The sequence below is a fragment of the Lethenteron reissneri genome, chromosome 11, assembly GCF_015708825.2.
Source record: "Lethenteron reissneri isolate LAM-NWPU_2019-01 chromosome 11, ASM1570882v1, whole genome shotgun sequence".
Lineage (NCBI taxonomy): Eukaryota > Metazoa > Chordata > Hyperoartia > Petromyzontiformes > Petromyzontidae > Lethenteron > Lethenteron reissneri.
Window position 1 is genome coordinate 9,233,458 of NC_083789.1, and position 21,152 is coordinate 9,254,609.

Genomic DNA, 21,152 nt, shown 5'->3' on the forward strand with positions numbered 1-21,152 from the left:
CATCCCCACCACCCACCCGCCCCAAACACTATCCCACACGACATTGGGCCGCCGGTGTTACATAAAGAGCCGACGTCAGTCTCGGAGCGCCTGGGCGCCGGTCACTTCGGCCAGGATTTGCGAGCGGTCATGCAGGACGACGGCTCTGCCAAGCGCGTGGCCATCGTCGGAGGCGGCCCGGTCCGTGAGTCTCCGGGTTTCACGTGGAAGTTCGTCGACTTAGACTGTGACATTGGCACGCGCGCGTGTGTGTAGTTGTGATTGTGTCGTCGTCTGTTGCTCGTGTGTAAAGTCGATTCAATTGAGTACCTGGCGCGGTTGTACAAACTACACCACTGCGAGAGACAAAGGCGGCCGGGGCATGTGGTGCTGCCCGTCCCCCCTCCTCCTCCGCTCTCTCTCTCTCCCCACCTCTCGTGTGCCGTGCCAAGCTCCAGTCTGTTAAGGCGATGCGGGGGGTGGTGAGCAGCTCCAAAATGGGACCTTTTTGGCCAATATCAGAGAAGGTCCCATTTCGTAGCTGCTCACTCCGAGCTATGAATGCTCTGATGGGTGCATTGTCTTTGTCGCTGTTCGTCTTTTGGCGTTGTTCACTGGTCTGACACTGGTGGTTTCAAATACATTACAGCCTCCTGTGTTTATAATACTGATAATAATTATCAGAGCCGTGTTTGATTTGAAGCTTTCGTGACTGCAGGAATCCATACTCTTTGGTTATTTCGGTAAAGTCGTGTAGGTAGAAAACTAATAGATCAGGTGGGACGACCACGGCAAGAAAAAACTGCTGAAGTAGTTGTCCCACCTGATGACGATTGCTTGTGTTGCGATCGAAACGTCGTGATCTATTATTTTTCTAATTACGTGACTTTACCAAAAGAACCAAAAAGTATGAGTATATAGAGCCGTGTTTGGTTGCGTGTTCACCACGTGTACCGCGTGTGGTTAATGCATCTACTTGATTCCTTGCAGAAAAATGATATTTGGTTATTTCAACATAAAACCCATTCTTATTTTTTCATACTTCAATACTGGCAAAGGTCTAATTTGGGGAGGGGGGTCTTTGCCTTTATTTTGTGTTACCCGGTGCGGTGTGCAAGCATCGCCACTGGGGAGACAAAGGCGACCGGGCGTGGTTTTTTGACACCCCCCCCTCTCTGACTCAACTCCCGGCCTCCTTCATCTTGTTGTATTATTTTCGTATTTATTCCTGATGCTTAGGCGTGCTGCCTTACGTGCGCATGGCGAACAACAGCATTTCTCTGTTATCCTTGTGTGCTGCTGCTGTTGGTGGTGGCGATGCCGTGGCGTGGTGGTGAATGAATGTTGATCGATTCTCTTGTGGCTCTCGTTAAAGGTCGGATCCCTCAACGCGTCCTACTTTGCGAAGCGTGGCTACCATGTGGACCTGTACGAAGCCAGGGAAGGTAAACGTAGTACAGCATATACACTCCACACACATGTGCGTGTTTAATATTTCTTATCCGTGTTTTTTTTATTTTGTAAAGTTAATGGTTTTTAAAATCTATATATATGTGTGGATGCTGCCCGGCACTGCAGTTGAAACGTCGGGCCAAAGTTGCATCCATCAACTCCATTATACCCACCCCTCCCCCACACTAAATTAACGATTTAAAAAAAAGTTTAACCAGGTTAGGCTCCACTGAGCTGTTTAGCTCTTTTTCAGAAGCGACCTGGCCACAAATGATAGCCCGACGAAGTGGCTGATCATGTGAACATTTATAGCAGCCAAATATTCTAAACGCATGTTTCTAAACGTGGAGGGGAAAACCCCGAGGACTTGGAGAGAAATCTACGAGACTTCGGGGAGAACATGCAAACTCCAAACATACCGCAGGCAGCAGGGTGGAGATCGAGCCCATGACCAGGCGAGGTAGTTAACATCTCGCCACCGCGGCGCCCCTACTTTTTCTGGAGCTCAGTACTTGTACACCTACGCGCTGAAATGAAAGCCAGCACCGGTAGGGGATGACACTGAGAATGACGAACCAATGAAACGGCACAATCGCAGACAAAACCCGTGTAACTCGAACACTAAGTCTGTGACTTTGCAAGAGTGCGTTTTCTTGCATCCCACTGGGATTTTTGCACAGTGTTGGTGTACGGTGCTTTTTCTGCAATATTTTGCTGTCTTTTCTTGGATTTTCTGTTTGCACATAGTCACTTTAAGATGTTTTCTTGTTCATGTTTTAGTTTTTTTTGTTGCGGTTGCACCCGATTCAAGAGCCGAATGGCTCACAGGGCTATACCTAATAAATGAAACTTGAAAACTTGCATGCATACAGAGTGATGCACGTCACCAGCACGGGATGTTGAATGTGTGTGCTACATATTGACCCTGGTGATCCGAGTTCGAATCCGGGCCGGGGCTTATACCGGTGACGAAGTGGGTATTTGAACCAGATCTGGGCCTTTCCCTAACTAGGTCGACTCGGCCTTAAATCGGTACAGTAGGTATGTTGAATTTCGCGCGGAAGGTAGCCAACCGTGCTAATCTGATGGGTGGTATGTAAAACAGCAGCGCTGGCGAGACAAAGGTGGTTGGCCTTGTGCCCAATGTGGGTTGTGTTCGCCCGGTTGTGTAACAGTCCAAACATGGGTAATGGTCAATGAACCCCTACACACTCAATATTATGTTTCGGAATTCCTAATATGCTGGCCCGTTTGCTTATTCTACAATTGCCTTTCGAAGTACAGCACTGTACTGCATACCCAATCAGAATTTGCGGAGAGAGGTGGTCTGCTGGGAATTCGCGCTAAGTGACGCAGCGAGGGGAACGCGTGAATCGGTGAACGGAACGCAAATTGAGAGCTATCGCCGCCACCACGTTGACTGTTGAGAAAGAAAGAACTGCTCGTGGAGCTTGAGCAGAACGCGTTCCCCTGGAAGGGATTAAATGATACCCGGTGGTCGAGACTGGTGGCAGGATGGCGGTCAAAGGAAGGATGATGCTCCGGGGGAAGGTTGCCAGTGCTGCTGAGATGGAGGGCCTGCAGATTTGAGTCCTACGGATTGCCGGATTGCAAGCACCACGAGGCATGAAGACGACTTTGGGGGGAGGGAAACCCTTAAATTAGCAGTGGGTAGATCATAGCTGCTGCTGATGATCAATGATCATAATGAATACCAGAAGTCAAGACATAGCAAAACGTCGGCATTTTTTATTATTCGAACACGTGAAAAATGTTTGGTTACAGGGGGATAGGAGATCTGTAAATGATTGCAATAGAAACATCTCAGTTACAAATAACGGGAGGGGAGGCGGTGGCTTTGGTTTGGCCAATGGGCATGAGGCCTTTGGAGTGGGCGTGGAGATGAAATCCAAGCAGAGGTCACTGATTATCCACACACACAAACGTCAACAAGACATTGACCCCCAACCCTTACAGCCACACTGTTGGTGCATGTGTTGTGAGCGAGCATTTATCAAGGCAAATGGGGCGGGGGGGGGTGTTGCAATAACCCCACCTGGCTGCCTTTGTCTCCCCGGTGGAGGTTCTTCCGCCAGCATTGGCGCGAGCAAGCACTCGCAGGGCTGCGCCTTTTTAAATCCTTTATATTAAGTTCACTTGCTTGCTTGCGCACTTATGACCGTGCAAATCTTTCGGTCGTTTTTTAACCCACTTCCCGTGATCCAATCGGGCTAACATTTAGCACACAGACTCATTGTGTGTGACAATTTTTTTTCGTGAAATTTTTTTTCCAAAATTTTACACTTTTTAGGAAAAAATATATATATTTAATTATCAATTGCTTAATGGTGGCAGGCAATCATCTGACCCATAGGTGGCAGCCATCTCAAGCCAGAGGATGAGAGGACTCTAGCCGCCCGTTTCAAAGAACAATGTGGGCTGGGTTGTGGCCCATTGAACACGCATATAAAGGATTTATAGTGAAAAACTTTGTTTTTACGGGTTAATTTTTTACCTGTTATTTCTCCACTGTCTCTGTCTGCGAGGTAGATATCCGCACGGCCCTCCACTTGCGCGGACGCAGCATCAACCTCGCGCTGTCCCACCGCGGCAGGGAGGCGCTGAGAGCCGTGGGGCTGGAGGACCGGGTAATAGGGCCCACACTCAACACGTTCATTCATTTTGTCGCTCGTTGCCTCCACATGCTGTATAGCCTCAACATACTGTTGGGGCAAGTGCAGTGAGCGAGCATCTACGAACAAGAACACACTCGCTCACTCACCCACTCACTCGCCACATTGCACCTCACTTCCCTCTCTGCACTACTCCAGTTCCGAATTCGTTTCTCCCATCATCGTCTCTTTCCCCCCAAGCTGTGATACCAATCAATAACCTCGCTCGATAAAAAAAAAAAGTGTTCGCTCTTTTCCATTCACAACTTTGATCATGCTTTTTGTTTTCGGGCCTTTGGGCTCAACGGCTCTATTCACTTTTCATACAAATTGCTCTCTGCAATAAATTAGCCGTTGTGCATGAAACTCGTGTACCCATTGAAAACTATGGCACCCCCATCCCCCAAACCTCCTCCCGTGTGTCCACACCCGCAGATCGTGTCCACCGGTATCCCCATGCACGGCCGCATGATCCACGCGCCGAGCGGCAAGCGGTCCTCGATCCCGTACGGCAAGAAGGGGCAGGTAGGTACGGTGGTTTTACCGGCGCCGGTTTTATCGCGTGGGCTACATGGTGGGTTCAACCACGTGGGGTGCGGCGTGGGTCATGGCAGTCCAAATACGTGGAATTACGTTTGCTGTACCTGACCGACTTTGGATAGATGAATAATCAAAAGTCATCGCCCGAAGGTTAGAGGTCCAACGATTCACTTCCCAACTCCCCCCACCCCAATTTTCCAGCTCGTACGTCCCAGGGGTTTTGGTGACTTGTCACAATTCGGCAGTCGCGATTTAATTCGCAAGTCGATGCTTATTTTGTCGTCTTCCGTTGTGTTGAATGTAGTGGCTGCAGAGGTAAAATCGACCCATTACGTACAAAGTATACCATTTATACCAACACACACACGTACGATTAAAACAATCAGGTTGCCTGCCGGGTTCATCGCAAACCGGCCCTTCGGCATAGAGAGAAGGCAGATGAGTTGTGGCCGTTACGTCCGCAAATTTGCGCGCGTTATAAATTGCATTATTATTATTAAAGTTAGCAAATGAACCGTTGTGACTCCAGTTCATGAACCTATCCGTCTGGAACTTGAATTCTTAGTTGGCTAAGATGGCTTTTGCTTTTGCTTGTCAACAGTACCTGCTGTCAGTCGATCGTGCGCTGCTCAACAAGGAGTTGCTCACAGGTGCGTGTGTGTGTGCGCGCATGTGCGGCGAGGTCGGGGTTAGGATCTGGGTCTCTTGCCATCTCGCCCTGCTCCACGCCGTCCCACCTGCCACACGCGTGCGTTCCCGTCCCGCGCGTTTGTCCCCACGTGCATCTCTGCATGCATCTCCATCCCCGCTTGCATACCTGCCCCCGCGTGCATCTCCATCTCCATCTCCATCCCCGCGTGCGTCCCTGTGTGCGTGTAGCTGTGCAGAGCTACCCCAACGTGCACCTCCACTTCCAGCACAAGCTGGAGACTGCCGACCCGCACACCGGATCCATCACATTCCGACGGTGCGTGCATGCACCTCACCTACTCGCTCACCGCCTTCCTTACTCGTTCACTTACCCATGAGCTCACCCATAAATTCACTCACTTGCCCGCTACTTCATTCGTCCACCCACTTAATAAACTCACTGTGGCTGACCCTAATCTACAACGTCCACCCACTTACCTGCAAAATTTGTGACCATCTCGTGGTCACTCACACATTGGCTCGTACTCAAAAATGCACTTGCTCAGCCACTTGCTAACTATCACACTCTCACCATCTTCCTCACTCACTCCATCACTCACCCACCCACTCCCTCTTTTGCCATCAGACTCACTCAACCATTAACTCACTCCCTAACTCACTTAAACACCTGATCAACAACTTTCTCACCCACCTACTCTCGCACCAACACCGTCATCCGAATCACTTGCGCTTCAACATGTTCTCCATCAAACTCGCCAACACTCTTCACGAACACACTCGCCTACTTGTCCACATGCCCACATACAAACTGGCTAAATGTCTCCCTACTTTGCTCACCTATTCCCTCACTCGCTCATCCAACTCGCTCATCTGCTAGACAGATATGTTTGAATGAAACCCAGCCCTGGGTTTCATTTCAGCCCGGAGCTGTTCAAGCACTGAGCTCGAGAAAAAGTAGGGGCACGCAGCGGTGGCCAGATAACTACCTCGCCTGGTATGCAGGCGGTTGTGGGTTTCAATCCGCAACCCTGATGCCTGTATATTTAGAGTTTGCATGTTCTCCCTGTGGTTGCACATTCGGAATCAACATGCGTTTTGAGTATTTGCCTGTGATTCCACATAGTGATAAGCCACCACTTCGTTGAGCTAACATTTGTGGCCAGGTCGCTTCTGAAAAAGAGCCGTATAGCTCAGTGGGCCTTATGTGGTAAAAGAAAAATAGTAATAATGATAAATATCAGCCTTTTTGATATTTTTCCATCATCAATGTCAAATTGTATTTCTAAAAACAATTCGTAATCACTGCCGTATACTGTGTGCACATGCCTCAACACTTATCTCGGTTTCTTCACTCAACGCTGCCCCACTCTGGAAATCCCCCCCCCTACTCCCCCGCCCCATATTTTTATTTCCCCCAAGTTCTCATAACAATAATCATTAAAATATATTGAGTGATTTGCTACCTTTCCTTAAACTTCGCAGTCCTGTCGTGTTTTTGTATTGTTTGTCGTTGTCGTGCTCTGACCTGCCCCGGCTGGACATCTGTGAAAAAGAGCTTTAAAGATGCAGATTCTGATAACCTTCCTCGATTTAAGAAAACTCTCTGATCTATTACACCTTCGGTCGTGCTGCTGTTCGTTGCTGGTCCACTCGCCGTTTCGGGGCGTTCTTTGGGCCCTGTGCTCGAGAAATCCTGAACTTTCACTTAACAGTTTTTAAAATGATATTTTATATATATAAAAAAATGATAATTGTTGTCATCGTTGTCGTGACGCGCGCCCCAGCTCTAGCGAGAAGCCGCTGCTGCAGGAGTCGTGCGACCTGCTGGTGGGCTGCGATGGGGCCTTCTCGGCCGTGCGGCGCCAGGCGATGCGCAACATGCGCTTCGACTTCAGCCAGACGTACATCCCGCACGGCTACCTGGAGCTCACCATCCCGCCCACGGCGGCCAGGCAGGTGCGCATGAGACCACCCACCCCTTCGCCAGCTCGCACACCACCACCACAGCCACTCGCCACCCCACATCACGGCAGTACAACCCCCCCCTCCTCCCCACATTGTGTTTGCAAAGAGACCCCATCCATCAGAGACAACAATTAAAACGATGAACACGGTTGACTACGTACGGTGCAAAAGAAGTTCAACATACATGCATAGAGGTCGTCGGAGAATATTGCTACTACTTCCGACTTGTAATTATCATCACCGTTATTATTATCATCAACACTGTTATAATTGTCAATATGGTCATCATCATCGTTGTTTTCATGATTGCAGTCATCACCATCTTCTTCCTCATTATGTTCAGCATTATTACCATTACAGCAGTCCTCAGCATCATCGTCATTATTGTCACCACCATCATAATAATAATAACAAAGAACATGTACAGGACCGCATTTAACAAGCGTCAATTGTGTTTTTTTACGTTTCCAGTTTGCGATGGAGAAGAATTACCTGCACATCTGGCCACGCAACACCTTCATGATGATCGCACTCCCCAACAACGTAACGTATCCCCCACTCGGCACGACGACATAATGCAGCCCTCGCCCACGGTGTAATGCAGCCCTCACGGAGCACAACAGGCTAATGAAGCCCAAGCAGCTTAAGGGGCCCCAGATTCATGTTACCAACATCCACGCTCAGCCACTCGCTCGCTCGCACTGGGACGTTGCTGGAGGCCATGATCAGACGCAGCTCGTCGGGGACATTTCACCAGAGAATATTACCGTCTGTAAACAAACCGGTCGAAATCCACCCGATCTCATCGGATCTTGGAAGCTAAACAGGATTGAGCCTGGATATTGCATGGGATGGATGATGACCACAGCACAGAAACAGGTGTTAACAGGAAGCCCTCATCCAGCAGTGGACCAAAGAGCGCACTCAAACAAACAAAGACACACGCGTGTGTGTGCTCGCGTGACCGATTAATCTCTCGGGCGTTGGTTCCGTGTGCCGTCATCGTCGCACTGTGCAGGACCACTCCTTCACCTGCACGCTCTTCATGCCCTTCGAGGAGTTTGAGTGCATCACGGAGCCGGAGCACGTCCTCGACTTCTTCAGCCGATACTTCCCCGACGCGATCCCCCTCATAGGCGTGTAAGTTTTCCGCCCGCTCGCCCCATCGTGTGCGGACAACTTCTGTTTTGTCGTTCGGCTAGCGGACTGACATCTTGCCACCCGATTCACTAATCAATATTTCCCTCCCCTCCGCACCCTGAGCAGAGAGGAGCTCAAGAGGGATTTCTTCCTGCTGCCAGCGCAGGCTCTGGTCTCGGTCAAGTGCTCTCCGTACCACGTGGGAACGCGGGTGGTCATCATGGGCGACGCGGCGCATGCCATGGTGCCCTTCTACGGGCAAGGCATGAATGCCGTGAGTGGCCATGCTCCCACGCGGGGGGGGCGCCTCTGGGGCCTGACCCCTGACCCTCGTGTAAGGGGGGGGGGTCCTTTGACTGGCGGCCTGCGAGCCACGGAGGCCAATGGACGTGGCTAGCAGAGATTTCTATGTACAAATGTTGAATTTCTTTCGCACCTTACATAGCCAACCGTGCTAACTAGATCTGCGGGGGAATGATAACAAACTAAACACAAAGAGCAGTTCTAAAGAAATTAGTTTTCCATCTGGATTTAAAAGTGCATAGCTCCAATAGCGTCCTAATATCGGGAGGAAGAGCTTTCCAGACGGCCGCAGAAGCGCATCTGAAAGCGCGACGCAGTAGTGACAGTCTTTGTTTGATGGTTAGCTAGAAGGCGCTGCGCAGATGACTGGAGTTTGCGTGATTGGTTTATGCTCCTTGAAATGGACAAGATGTTGTGGTTCGTTTGTGGCAAGAACTTTGTGTGTAATGTAAAGCGATACAGACGAGTGAGATGAAAGAGAATCACGAGATGAAAGCTGGAGGAAAAAGGCAGATTGTCGGTCACATGTAGAGATTCGGAATGGATTATTGATTTTATAACTTTTTTTAATCTCTCTCCCCTTTTATATTGCCAGGGCTTTGAGGACTGCTTGGTGTTTGATGAACTAATGGAGGAGTTCAACTGTGACCTCGGTAAGTTCAGAGGAAATTCAGCCCAGGAAGGAACCAGGATAGTTTCTGGCTCGTGAATGACTGATCTTTCGCTACTGCGAGAGCCTAAGGTCACATTTTATTGGAACCACCAGCTTATGTTTAATGCTTGCATGTTCTTGGGGTTGGAACAAGGCGATATACATATATAGATAATATAAGCGATAGATTTTTTGTTGCTTCTTGTGCCCCATGAATTCCAATGTGCGGTATTTAGAAAAAATGTGGCTCTGAATGGCTTCAACTGAAATGACCACGTTATTTATCCATAAAAGTCTGAACGAGTCTCAAAACACGTTTTGTTGGGGGGCTCCTGATATGGGCATCTTGGATTCCTGGTCATGGCTACCATCGGTGGTGAGCGATTTTTATATCTGAACCAATCTCCGACTCCTGTGAACAGCATTGAGAAAGAAATACGGTCAAGCCACCTCCAGTACTGATGTGGGAATGCATTCATCCAGCAGTGGATTGATAAGGGGCCGTAAATGAAGTGTGTTTATTGATTATAACAAAACATTCGCAGGACTCTTGGCAATGGTGAACAATTGCATAGCAAAAGTAAAAATTTTACCACAGAAAGAGAGAATAAACACATTCCTGCGGAGGGAGCTGGTAGGAACGTTGGGTTGCTCGGTCAATGGCCAGGGTCAACGGCGGCGTGGTGTATTCCGCAAATATGGCCGACTGTGAGGGTGGGCACAAGCCGGCGTGAGTAGGTTAAACGTTGAGTTTTATAAGGGCACCACGGGGTGACCAGCCCCTACCCACCCTCCCCACCAAGTCCCTCCCAGCCAGGGGCGGTTTCTTCATTAGGGCGATTGGGCGACGCACCACCCATGTCATTCAACCACAGAGTCACGCTAGCCGTCACTGTGCCTCTGGATATAGTCCAATCAGCGTCATGTCACGTTCTGTGGAGTACCGCCTCTTTTTGGGCGATTTCACTCCGGCTGAGAATCGCCCTGAGTGGCCCCATAGACTTACATTCAAAGATGTTTTTTTTCGAACGGCGGGCGCTCCAATGCATTCTCTATGGCTTCCGGGAGGGCTTGTACTAACGTGCTTACGTCATCATACGTAAGCACGTTTCATCCAACAATATAATTTATCGCCACCTAGTGGAATCTTTAATAAAATAAACTTTAGTGGTTTGTTTTAATAGTGAGTATAGAAACAAACAAGATGTATTGTAAGAGTCACTTTATTTTTCATTAATATTAAAGAAGTGAAGTTGCCTTTACATGCTTAAGCTGTTAATTTATCCATTGCATGGGTGGACCTTATCCTTATCAATCATCCAGACATTTGCCCCCCCTGAGAGATTTTGCAGGAGCCGCCACTGCTCCCAGCCCCACCCTTCCCATTTTTGGATGCAGGACGGACGGACACAATAATCCCCTGTGGGCTGGTGGAACCAGGCGGTTCCTACCAGTAATACGCTGACGTCTCGACCAATTCGCCTGAATTGCTTGCTAGTTTCCGCTTGACAGACCGAGTGGTTTCTATGGACCGAGGGTCGAGCGTCTGCTGATGCCCAGCCTCTCGTCTCTCGCTTGCCCCGCACGCTTCCCAGGCAGGGTCCTCCCGGAGTTCAGCCGACTGCGGGCCCCGGATGACCAGGCTATCGTGGACCTCGCCATGTACAACTACATCGAGGTGCGTTCCCTCCGCACCACAGCGGAGAGATGTTAACTCCCTCGCCTGGTATGCAGGAAGTCATGGTTTGAATGTTCTCCCTGTGGTCGTGTGGCTTTTTATCCAGGTCCTCCGGTTTTTCCCTCTTTTAGAAACATGCGTTCAGAGTATTTGGCCTAGAGAATATAAAAAAACTAAACCTCACAATACAATACACTGTTACTATTTTATTATTACATTAAAAAGCTCATAAATTGTGGAGGACAGGAGGATTGTGAGGAGTATAAACAATGACAGCTGTCTGCCGGTTTAAATGAAAATTGCCTCTGTCTGAGCGGCACCAGGCATGATAGAACAGGGGAATTCCTAGAGACTGTGGTACTTTTTTACTTTACGAAGCGAAATGAGTTTATTCATGGACTTTATTATAAGCAGGGGAGAGTTATTTGAATTTATTTATTTTAATAAAGTTAAACATTTAGACAATTTAGATAGACGTATTAGATAGTTTGGCATCATTTTAGATAATAACCATGGGGAGGCCATGTCAAGTAGTCAGGGGGGGGGGGCGGGGGGCACTACACCACCCCAGCCACCCCCATTTATCCCCCCACAGATATTTTTGAATGTCCGTTGTATGGGGCGCCGCAGTGGTGAGATGTTAACTGCCTCCCATAATATGCAGGTCATGGGTTAGATCCCGACCCTGACGCCTGCTGCTGTATATTTGGAGTTTGCATGTTTCTCTCTCCCTGTGGTCGCGTGGATTTTTCTCCGGGTCCTCGGGGTTCATTTCTCCACATTTAAAAAACACGCGTTTGAGTATTTGCCTGTGATAACATTTCAACATGAGTATAAGCCGCTTCGTTGAGCTGTCAGTTGTGGCCAGGTCACTTCTGAAAAAGAGCTAAATAGATCGCAGGGCTTTACCTGCTAAAATTAAAAGTTTTGTTTATAAGTTCATCCTCGAAGCCATGGTTCTTCAAACTATGATTATTATGGCTGGCCAAAAAACTAGCGTGCGCTGGTCGGCCGCGTAATGTTATGTCACGTGGACAGAAGTTGCGACGTCGCATGGCATCATGTCTGCACGTGGGCTCGCTGTGTACCTCTTGTCTTCATGCGTCTCATCTACGTTTCCTTTATTTAACCAGGAGATAAAACAAATAGGCCAATGAGATGGTTACATTGCTTCTTTTGCAAGGGTGCACTGGGTTGCTCGCTCATTTATTTTGCTTTCATCTCACAATTGTCTCATCTACAGCCCTCTCGTCTTAATCTCGTGTCTCTTTTATCCCATTAGTCTGTAATCTGTCCCGGAGAGCCATATCTCATGGTGGGCCACAGCTCGAATCAATTGTTCCCGTGTGGGCAAGCTCACAAGTGAGAACTTTAACACGACACGTCAATTTACGTAGTGCATTTAAGTTCAACCGCGTCTCAAAGCGCCGTACAGAAATTGTGGGAATATCTACTTCGTAGAAAGAGGCAGTTGGTCAGAGGTAGAGAACGTAAGGAATTTTTTTAGCTCGGAGTTGAACAGAAATGCGCAAACTAAGACGGCTGGGCTGGAAATGGCTGGGCCCACTGCAGGCCTCCAGAATTGATGTGCCGTGTCACCCGTAACCCGCGTGGCGTCTCCATTGACAGATGAGGGCCCACGTGAATTCGCGCTGGTTCCTATTCCGCAAGCGCGTGGACAATCTGCTGTACCTGCTCATGCCGGGAACGTTTGTGCCCCTGTACACCATGGTGAGTGCTGCCCATTGGTGTGGGTTGCATCAACAGGTTTCCCCAATTAAAGTGTTTTGCTTGTTCCACTTGCTCCAGTAAAAAAAGGCTTTTGGAATCTGATGATTGACAAAATAAAAAAAGATGTAAATGTATCCTACTCAAGAACGGTGGTCGATGGCATAATAGAACTGCAGTTAAAATCTAATTTCTTCATCATTAACGCTACCTTTAATAACACATTTATTTAATAGGCTGTGCTGGGTAACAGACCGCCATCTCGAACAAAGAGAATATTTTTTTAAAATATATATCTGGAGAATGCACTAGTTCCGTGAAAATAATTGGAAGCTTTAATAATGCTGACAAATTAAACTTTTGTATTGACGTAAGTTATGTATTCCCCCACAAGTCTCACTAAGTGACAAACCAAGAGATTATATCGACCTTGAGGCATTGCGTGCAACTGGCCATGGAAAATGTTCACACAATTTCCCCACATACTGGCATTCAGGACAGAAGATAAAATCTAATCATTGGTGTGGAGTCATTTGACCTCTGAAAATCCAGTTTTCACTTGACATCACTGATATTTGACCGTTCCCACCTGCCCCTCCACAGGCTTCAACTTGCCCCTTGCATGCCTCCTCCCCCCATTCTAACCCCATGACCTCACTTCTCCACCCCATGACCTCACTTCCCCACACACCTGACTCGGTGTCCCTGTGCTCACAGGTGACGTTCACAAGAATACGCTACCACGAGGTTGTGAAAAAGTGTAAACTGCAGAACAAGGTATACACACGCTTGTGCGCACTTTGTACACGTTGCTTTACTCCATTAGCATTTGCTACAAAGGCTGGGTGGATCCAGCAAAGACCTCATTGGCCTTTTGCTGACAACGTGAATGGCACCCACCGTTGTCCTGTAAGACATCTTTTGTAAAGACAGGAGTTGCAGAAACCCAACAGTGGAACTAGTGGTGCTGTTGTCTGTGGCAAATTAGTTTCTCGTTTCTGTGCAACCTCTGCACAGGTGGTGAACTCGGCGCTGTTGGGCATCGGGGTGCTGTCGGTGCTGTCGGCAGGAGCCTGGGTGGCGACCCGTATCCGTGGTCATCCCGACTCAAGCCTGTTGCTCCTCTGGGAGCTGCCCCGTGCCCTCCAGTCCAAGATCATCCCCGAGGGCTGGCTGGGATAGCCGACCTGCACATACCGGGAGGCTCATCCTGAGCACCCGTTGAAGCACAGGTTGCACCACTCCCAAACCTGTTTGGGTGGTGCCGCTTGTTTCGGCACGACGTCCGATGTATTGATCCATGTGCCCGGCAGCTCCTGAAATTCAGATTCATAAGCTCTCTACACGCAGAAACGTCGGCAATCGTGCAACAACAAAAAAAACCATGCAGCAAGACCTGAAAATGCTTCGGAGAGTTATACAGGGCAGCTGCGGAAACCTGCACAGGAGTGCATCTTAAAGCAGCATTTTTCAACCGGTGGTACCAATTCTGCAGACTGCAATTTGCGGTTCTATTGCGGGATTGACAATGTCACCAAAACAATTAGCACCATGCCGCCACCAACTTGAAATTCTTTAATGTTTAACAGTGGAGGCATTGTTGTATTCTCGGATGCAATCCATGTGGCATTGGTGCATAAAAAAGTTGCATAACACCGCCTTAAAGACAGGGAGCCAAAAATCATGACCATACAAATGAGCTGTTACTTGACAAGTGTTCGCAAATTAAATCCGTTCTTTCAGCAATTAATGCGAATGACTACATTTTTTTTATCGCTGTTTTATTGCAGATTTCATTTATGTATTTTGCGAAGTATACAGCATTTCCTACATAAATAAAATAAGCAAATGTACAGCAACACAACCATGAAATACTTTTAAAATGGAAGTTCAGACCATTTCAACTGTATGGGAAAGCTTCATTTTCCAACGTTGAACATTTTTTTTTACACACGTCCAATATTTATCTTTGATTGATCAAAGTATTATAAACATCCTTAGTCTTAAAGAATAACAGGTTTTACAGTTTGCCTTGTAAGTATGGCACGGGCTGTGCTTAACCAAGCAACTCAATTTACCAACTTGAATTTGTGCAGCTTTGCCCTGTAGATGTCCACTGAATAAGGTAATGGCCACATTAATCCAGATGTCTTATTTTAAATCAGGCAGTTTCATGTTCACAAATATTCCCAGATGGAAAAAAAATCTATACCCTTTGTCCAATTTAAAAACTGTTCATGCAATCCAATAAACCAGAGGTTTGCAAACCTCTCCCCATCCCCACGGAGATGGATGTAAATTTGTCAGGCTATGCTTTCTCAACGCAATTTAAGCTCCCACGTCACAGCCTCTCCAAAAACATGTGCACCATTGTGTAAAACATGTTCACTTTATAAGTGAACAATGCAATCACTGACCTGACCAACATGCAAATGTACTATTCACATAGATTTATAAAATGTGCACATCTCTATGTAAACACACTGAAAAATGGTGTATGGGATCAACACTTGCAAGTTTTGCACACTTTGTGACGTGTAACCAAGTGTAAATGTCTTGGTCTGGTTTCACTCTGCTCAGACTCGGCACTTGGGGGGTGAATGCAACACCCATTCCAATGTTGCTGAAATTGGGTGTTACCACTCCAATCTACAGTCAACACTGAAATTCGTTCATGCTGGCACATTTAGGTTGGGTGCTGCTGTGACTAGACCGGTGTTCAAAAACAGCGCCATTTAAATCGAGAGAAGTACAAAAGAATGTTTAATGGCTTCAGTTAAGCCAACCTTCAATAAAGACAATTTACAACCAATGGACTTGCAATGTTGGGTGCGATAAATGTATTGTTGAATTCTTAGGATTCATCAGACAATACAAGTTCAGAAAACCATACTAGGCCTTAACACATCACAGATGTTAAAGGACTGGATATCTTAACTTAAGCCCATATGCCCCTATATGCCCAATAATTTTCACTAGTCTACGATTGCAGCAATTCCTGGGTAAGCCACAAGATTAATAAACAAAACAAAAACTGGTGGTAAGAACAAAACAAATATTTTTCTGACTCGGGTATTGCCTATAAAGTCCATAGGCACAAACCTGATCGTCAGACACCAGCAAGCTAGCACAGGGCAAATGCAAATAATATTACACAATTGCTTCTGAAATTATCCTAACTGGATGTCTTTAAAACAAATGGGCTCGAGCACATTTGGAAACATTTACAAACGGGTGCAAGGTTTGAGCACACTGCCCCCCCTCCATGTGCTCCTTTCCCCAGCTCTTTAAACGTTTTATTTTACCAGGCAAAGCCCACGGAGCTATGTAGCTCTTTTTCAGAAGCAAACTGACCACAAATGACAGCTCAACGAAGTGGCTTACCATGTGGAAACACATAGCAGCCAAATACTATTACAAGCATGTTTCTAAATTGGAGGGAAAAATAGGAGGCCCAGGTGAAAAATGCACACGACCACGGGGAGAACATATAAACTCAAAATATACAGGCGCTGGGATCGAACCCACTACCTCACGTATACTAGGCGAGTTAGTTGATATCTCGCCACCGCGGAAGCCAAGACAGGGGAATCTGAACCCCGATGGCTTTTGACCACAAATATGCATGTTTTTTGCGGTTGTGCCATATCGCTCTCCGACGCGTGTTTTGAGTCAAGCACGACGCCCGACGTTTCGATGGACGCGCGGGGGGGGGGGGGGGGGGGGGGAACTTCCGCAGGAATGTTTAGTTCCTGCGGAAGTTCCCAGCACGCGAAATGAAACGTTGGATGTGGAAAACGATGCGTGCTACGATTCCCAACACATCAGAGAACTGTATAATGAAGCCAACTGAAACAAAAAGTACGTTATTAGTAACAAATGTCAAGTTTGTACATTGAAAAGGAACATACATCGGAGGTGCAGTTAAAGTGAAAACATCGGCATGCGACGAATCTATAAAATACAATTGTAAAGTAATCAGCACTCCATTGCCCCCACCAAGTCACTGGTGCACTTGTGGTACCTTTTTTTTAATGTATTACAGACAGTGATAGGTATTTTTGGTCTTTTAACTTTGTTATTTTCTTTGAACCTATCTACGTGACTTTACCAAAAGGCCCAAAGAATATGAATTCCTGCAGTCACGAAAGCTTTAAGTCAAGATACAACGATGATTGTTTAAGTCACTGTGTAACTGGGACCAACATGTTTTCCATGTGCTCTGAATAATGCCTCGGTGCCCTGTTGTAAATAATATAATATCCAAATTCTTAATTTCATATTTCGGGTTAAACACATTTGTCCACAGCGCTTTGGCATACAGTCCTTAAAAACTTCACCTGAACAGACCCATTCTTACATCTTGTGAAGGAAAGTACCACTTCCTTCACTGTTAGGCATAAGAGAATGTCTTATTCGTATAATTTGAGAAGACAATGGAATTATTCGGATTTGAATAGGCAAGTGCAAGAAAGTCATCACATCTGGCTACCAATGTGAGAAATTATGGTAAAATCAAGGGTCTGACAAACAGCACTGACTGACCACTTGCCAGGCCATGGATATTTAGACTACTTCTTGAAATTATATCCCCAAATACCTCAAATACAAAACGTTTAACCAAGTCTTGAGAAGTCAGTAACTGCCTAACTCTTCAAAAATAATACACGAGCAAGGTCTCCTCCGCTTTTGAGTTCCATGAAAAGGACAATTTGCAACAAGTGCTGAAAAGAAGATTATTTTACAAGTTAAATACCAATACATGATGTAAATAAAAAGACCGATAAACAACCACCTCTTGGAAAAAAACGCATGCAAAACACAAGAACGCAAAGGTGCTGCCACACCTATGGGAGTGGGTGTGCACCACCCAACATCTCTGCCCATGAACATCTCCGCTGCAGGAAACAGCCAGGCAATGTGACCAGGGTGGCGGGCACCAGGCCGACGCCAGCCGTGTTTCGTTCCTCAAGTACAGCGCAACTCGCGGTCGTCACTCCATCTTAGACATCTCAAACTTGGTGGTCATTATTTCCTGATGGGGAAAAACAAAACGGGGTTTTTTACGTTCAGAAAGTTTACAGCAGCTATTCCCAATGCATATTGCTCACGTCCGTAAAAGTAGGATCACGCCGATGGGAATAACCATCGCTTTACTGAGTTCAGCAACGCGTATCCGGCTGTGCTGTATATCTCTGCGATGTATTCCTCGGGCTGTACAATGCTGTATAATTGAGGTATAAAGTGAACAGCTCAATTCAATTCCTGAAAAAGCTCCCAGCCCGTGGAACAAAACGATGGACATCGTGCCGAACGATACGCAACACACAACCCAAAAAGACATCTAAGAGCTGCACAAGGAAGTTCACAGATATTGATAATGCCATGGTTTTTTGCATTGGTATTTCACTTTCACAAATACCAATTAGTGAAAAGCTATTGCTGAAGGCATTAACAAATATATGGCCAATTCAAGCCTCGTTGTCCAAGTAGTGCTTCTGTGCAGTGATAGTATGCTAGATTTTACATCAAAGTGTTTAATTTACTGAATGGTGTTTTTACCTCATCCGAGTCCAGCAAGGCAGGCATGGCACTGCAAGACAAGGGGGACACATTTCGTAAGCAGTTGTAGCGCAAGATACTTAAATCAACCATAATAATTTACATTGATTAATCTCTTAAATGCCGCAACAGCTAAAAATAAACTTACAACTGCATAGGAGATACAAAATAAATCGGGGTGTGCGGGCAGGGGGTGAAGAAAAAAAGAAACGCAAAATATAAAAAAAGAGGCCAAAATTATACTAAAGATCAACGCCAAAGGGACACGACAGATGTAGGGCAAGAGAGTGCCGCTCGCATGCAAAGCAGTCACACAGTGGAACAGAGTCTCAGCAACGGTATGCTTCCCAGGGAAATTTGTATTCTTCAGAGCCTATAAAGAGACGAGCCTTTCGCCCAAGGACGGGTGTATTGCAGTAAATCTGAAACTTGCAAGCGAAAATCAGACCGCGACGTGATATTTATTGCATCCATTCGTGTGCAATTTTTAAGGGTGCGGTGACACAGACCTATTTCATTTTAAGGTTATAATCCCTTGTTCATCATGACGTCCTTTTTACTTTGATGTCTCAACAGCGTTACGGAGATCGCCTGACGTGAGGGTTCTGCCTTTGTAGTGAGGGTTGTAAGTTGACGCCAAGGAGGGGGGGAGGAGGCGCCTCGGCCCCCCCATGTAGTGACGTCAGCCGCTAATTATGAATGAAGGGGGGGGGGTGTCCATTTGGAGGACGTCACCTTATAATGATTATTAATGAGGGGGGCTGGTCGATGTGGAGTGACATCACGAGTGTTGCACACAGACATTCTTGGCTCATTATAGTAGGTAATAATAATGGGGGGGGGGGGGTGTCCATTAGGAGGACGTCACCTGCTCATGATTATTAATGAGGGGGGCTGGTCGATGTGGAGTGACGTCATGGGCGTTCAGGACAGACATTCCTGGGTGATTATAGATATGCTCGTCGAGTTTCTAGTACGTACACATCTGCCATCGAGGCCGGGATGTTGTCTTCTACCCACTTGAGATCATCCTCCTGGAAAAAAAGCGACAATCACAAGAAATTGTTCCATTGCAACCGCATGCGTCGATGCCACATTAAATTTCTAAAATATGCTGGAAGATTTTTTTTTTACTTTGGGGGTTGCTCACCTGCTTGTTGACATTTGGGCGGCTGGATCCATTCAACTCGGGCTTATTTCCCCTCATCTTCATGCCATCTGAAATCAAAAGCATTTTACACCACGCAGAGAGTTTTAACAACTGACACGCGAGCTCCGGTCATCCTCGCAGCGGCTTTTTGCTAGCCCATCGAACAAAGACGGTCACTACTGCATTACGCGCTTTCAGACGTGCTTCTGCGGCCGTCTGGAACACTCTTCCTTTCGATGTTAGGAAGCCACTGGAGTGCTATGCACTTTCACATCTAGATTGAAAACGCATTTCTTTCTAGCACGGTTGGCTACGTACGGTTCGAAAGAAGTTCAACATACAGGTCATGTAGGTGGCAGCCAAGGTGTACTACTTGCTCCACGTACCGTATGCCTCGTTCATCATGGGCTCCTCTTCCTCGTCCTCATCCTCATCATTGTCCAGCAGTGGAGTGAACGCATACCTGAAAGGTGGTCACGCACAAACACCGCGTAGATCGGACATATGATACCATTTGGTTGCCGTAAAAAAAATCGTAGTACTAAACACTACTCTAATTTATCCACAGATGCGCTAACACTGTTGTATTAGGTCTTCCTATAAGTCATTATGTTGGGAACTAGCATTCAAAGATATAAGTTAATACTCCAGGCAATTATGGCACATACAGCCTATTTGCGGAGCTGACCTGTAAAATCTATATAAAACATTTTCAGACAAAATTAACAAGGGCAGTTTTAAAACCCTTTTTTTTCTGTAAAAAATATTTCGTCATCACCACCAACACATCAAAGTAGCACAGTACACACCTCTATGCATCTTTAGATCAACACATATGCTTACAGAGATGTCTGTAAGAATAAAATGGAAATGGAGCGATAAAATCAGCTGATATGGAGGTGCCAGGTAGATTGATGCATCACGGGACCGTAAGAGATAGCGACGACTTGTGAGATGCGTTCATTCAGAAGTGGATTGATCATGCCTGACGATGATAATGAAAGTCTCACCGCTGGTTGTTGGCAGATGGCCTCCAAAGCACCATAATGACCAGGAGGATGAGGGAAAAGAGAAGCCGCCAGAAGGCTTCCTCCACCCACAACTCCCGCCAGTCCTGTACTCATTTTGTACACACGAGCACACGCGCATGTGAGCGACGTTCATCCCATGACAACTACCTCGTAATACATACAAACGCACACATTCAAGTCTGTGTGAAGAATTTTAAATCCACTCACCGATTGGCATTCTGCAAATCTGAACTTCCGTGTAGTCCAGATGATGAAAATAAGCGAAGCTTGAAAAGACAATGAAATGTAAAAACGCAAGCATTTAGTTACATTCCAAAGCTGGTAGTACCAAAGTAAAATGTGCAAATTTATTTTAAGAATGAAAACCGATTGAACGGTGACGGATTCAATTCGTTCCCTCCTCATTCCGCATGCCGTGTGGACTCACCGATTATAGCGAAGATGAGCGTGTTGGTGAAGTGCCTGTAAAGGGACAGCTTCACCACGTTGCGCCTCAGCATGAGCATCTTCATGGTCTGGTACAGGCTGATGAATATGTGCTGCGCTGTCAAGGAGCCAACGCTACGTTGTCCTAACCCTTTCCACAATGGTTGTTTTAATAATACAGGAAACTTGAGCATATTGGCAGATATACCATCGGGAGCTCAGG

At 46.7% G+C, this 21,152-nt stretch overlaps 2 protein-coding genes across 6 annotated transcripts in view; one reads left to right on the forward strand and one right to left on the reverse strand.

The window, feature by feature from the left end:
* Window positions 1-14,909, forward strand: KMO (kynurenine 3-monooxygenase). Its single transcript, XM_061550047.1, has 15 exons — window positions 1-180; window positions 1,355-1,424; window positions 3,982-4,079; window positions 4,539-4,628; window positions 5,245-5,293; window positions 5,523-5,610; window positions 7,079-7,250; window positions 7,731-7,802; window positions 8,278-8,399; window positions 8,526-8,673; window positions 9,298-9,355; window positions 10,950-11,032; window positions 12,662-12,763; window positions 13,478-13,537; window positions 13,778-14,909. Exons 1-15 carry the CDS (start codon window positions 130-132, stop codon window positions 13,940-13,942), a joined length of 1,428 nt encoding a protein of 475 aa, XP_061406031.1. The 5' UTR covers window positions 1-129; the 3' UTR covers window positions 13,943-14,909.
* The window catches only part of LOC133341424 (transmembrane protein 87A-like), a 17,294-nt gene continuing 10,738 nt past the window's right edge, over window positions 14,597-21,152 (reverse strand). For 2 of the 5 annotated variants that reach the window (XM_061550045.1, XM_061550042.1), the window contains 8 exons: window positions 20,931-21,035; window positions 20,711-20,769; window positions 20,483-20,586; window positions 19,859-19,935; window positions 19,473-19,540; window positions 19,304-19,356; window positions 18,323-18,353; window positions 14,597-17,795 (listed from right to left, as the gene is read on the reverse strand). In XM_061550045.1, the coding sequence (XP_061406029.1) occupies window positions 17,754-17,795; window positions 18,323-18,353; window positions 19,304-19,356; window positions 19,473-19,540; window positions 19,859-19,935; window positions 20,483-20,586; window positions 20,711-20,769; window positions 20,931-21,035 (539 nt within the window). In that variant the 3' untranslated portion in view covers window positions 14,597-17,753. The remainder of the gene's footprint in view (window positions 17,796-18,322; window positions 18,354-19,303; window positions 19,357-19,472; window positions 19,541-19,858; window positions 19,936-20,482; window positions 20,587-20,710; window positions 20,770-20,930; window positions 21,036-21,152) is intronic. The other 3 variants (XM_061550046.1, XM_061550044.1, XM_061550043.1) reach the window with 2 other exon arrangements.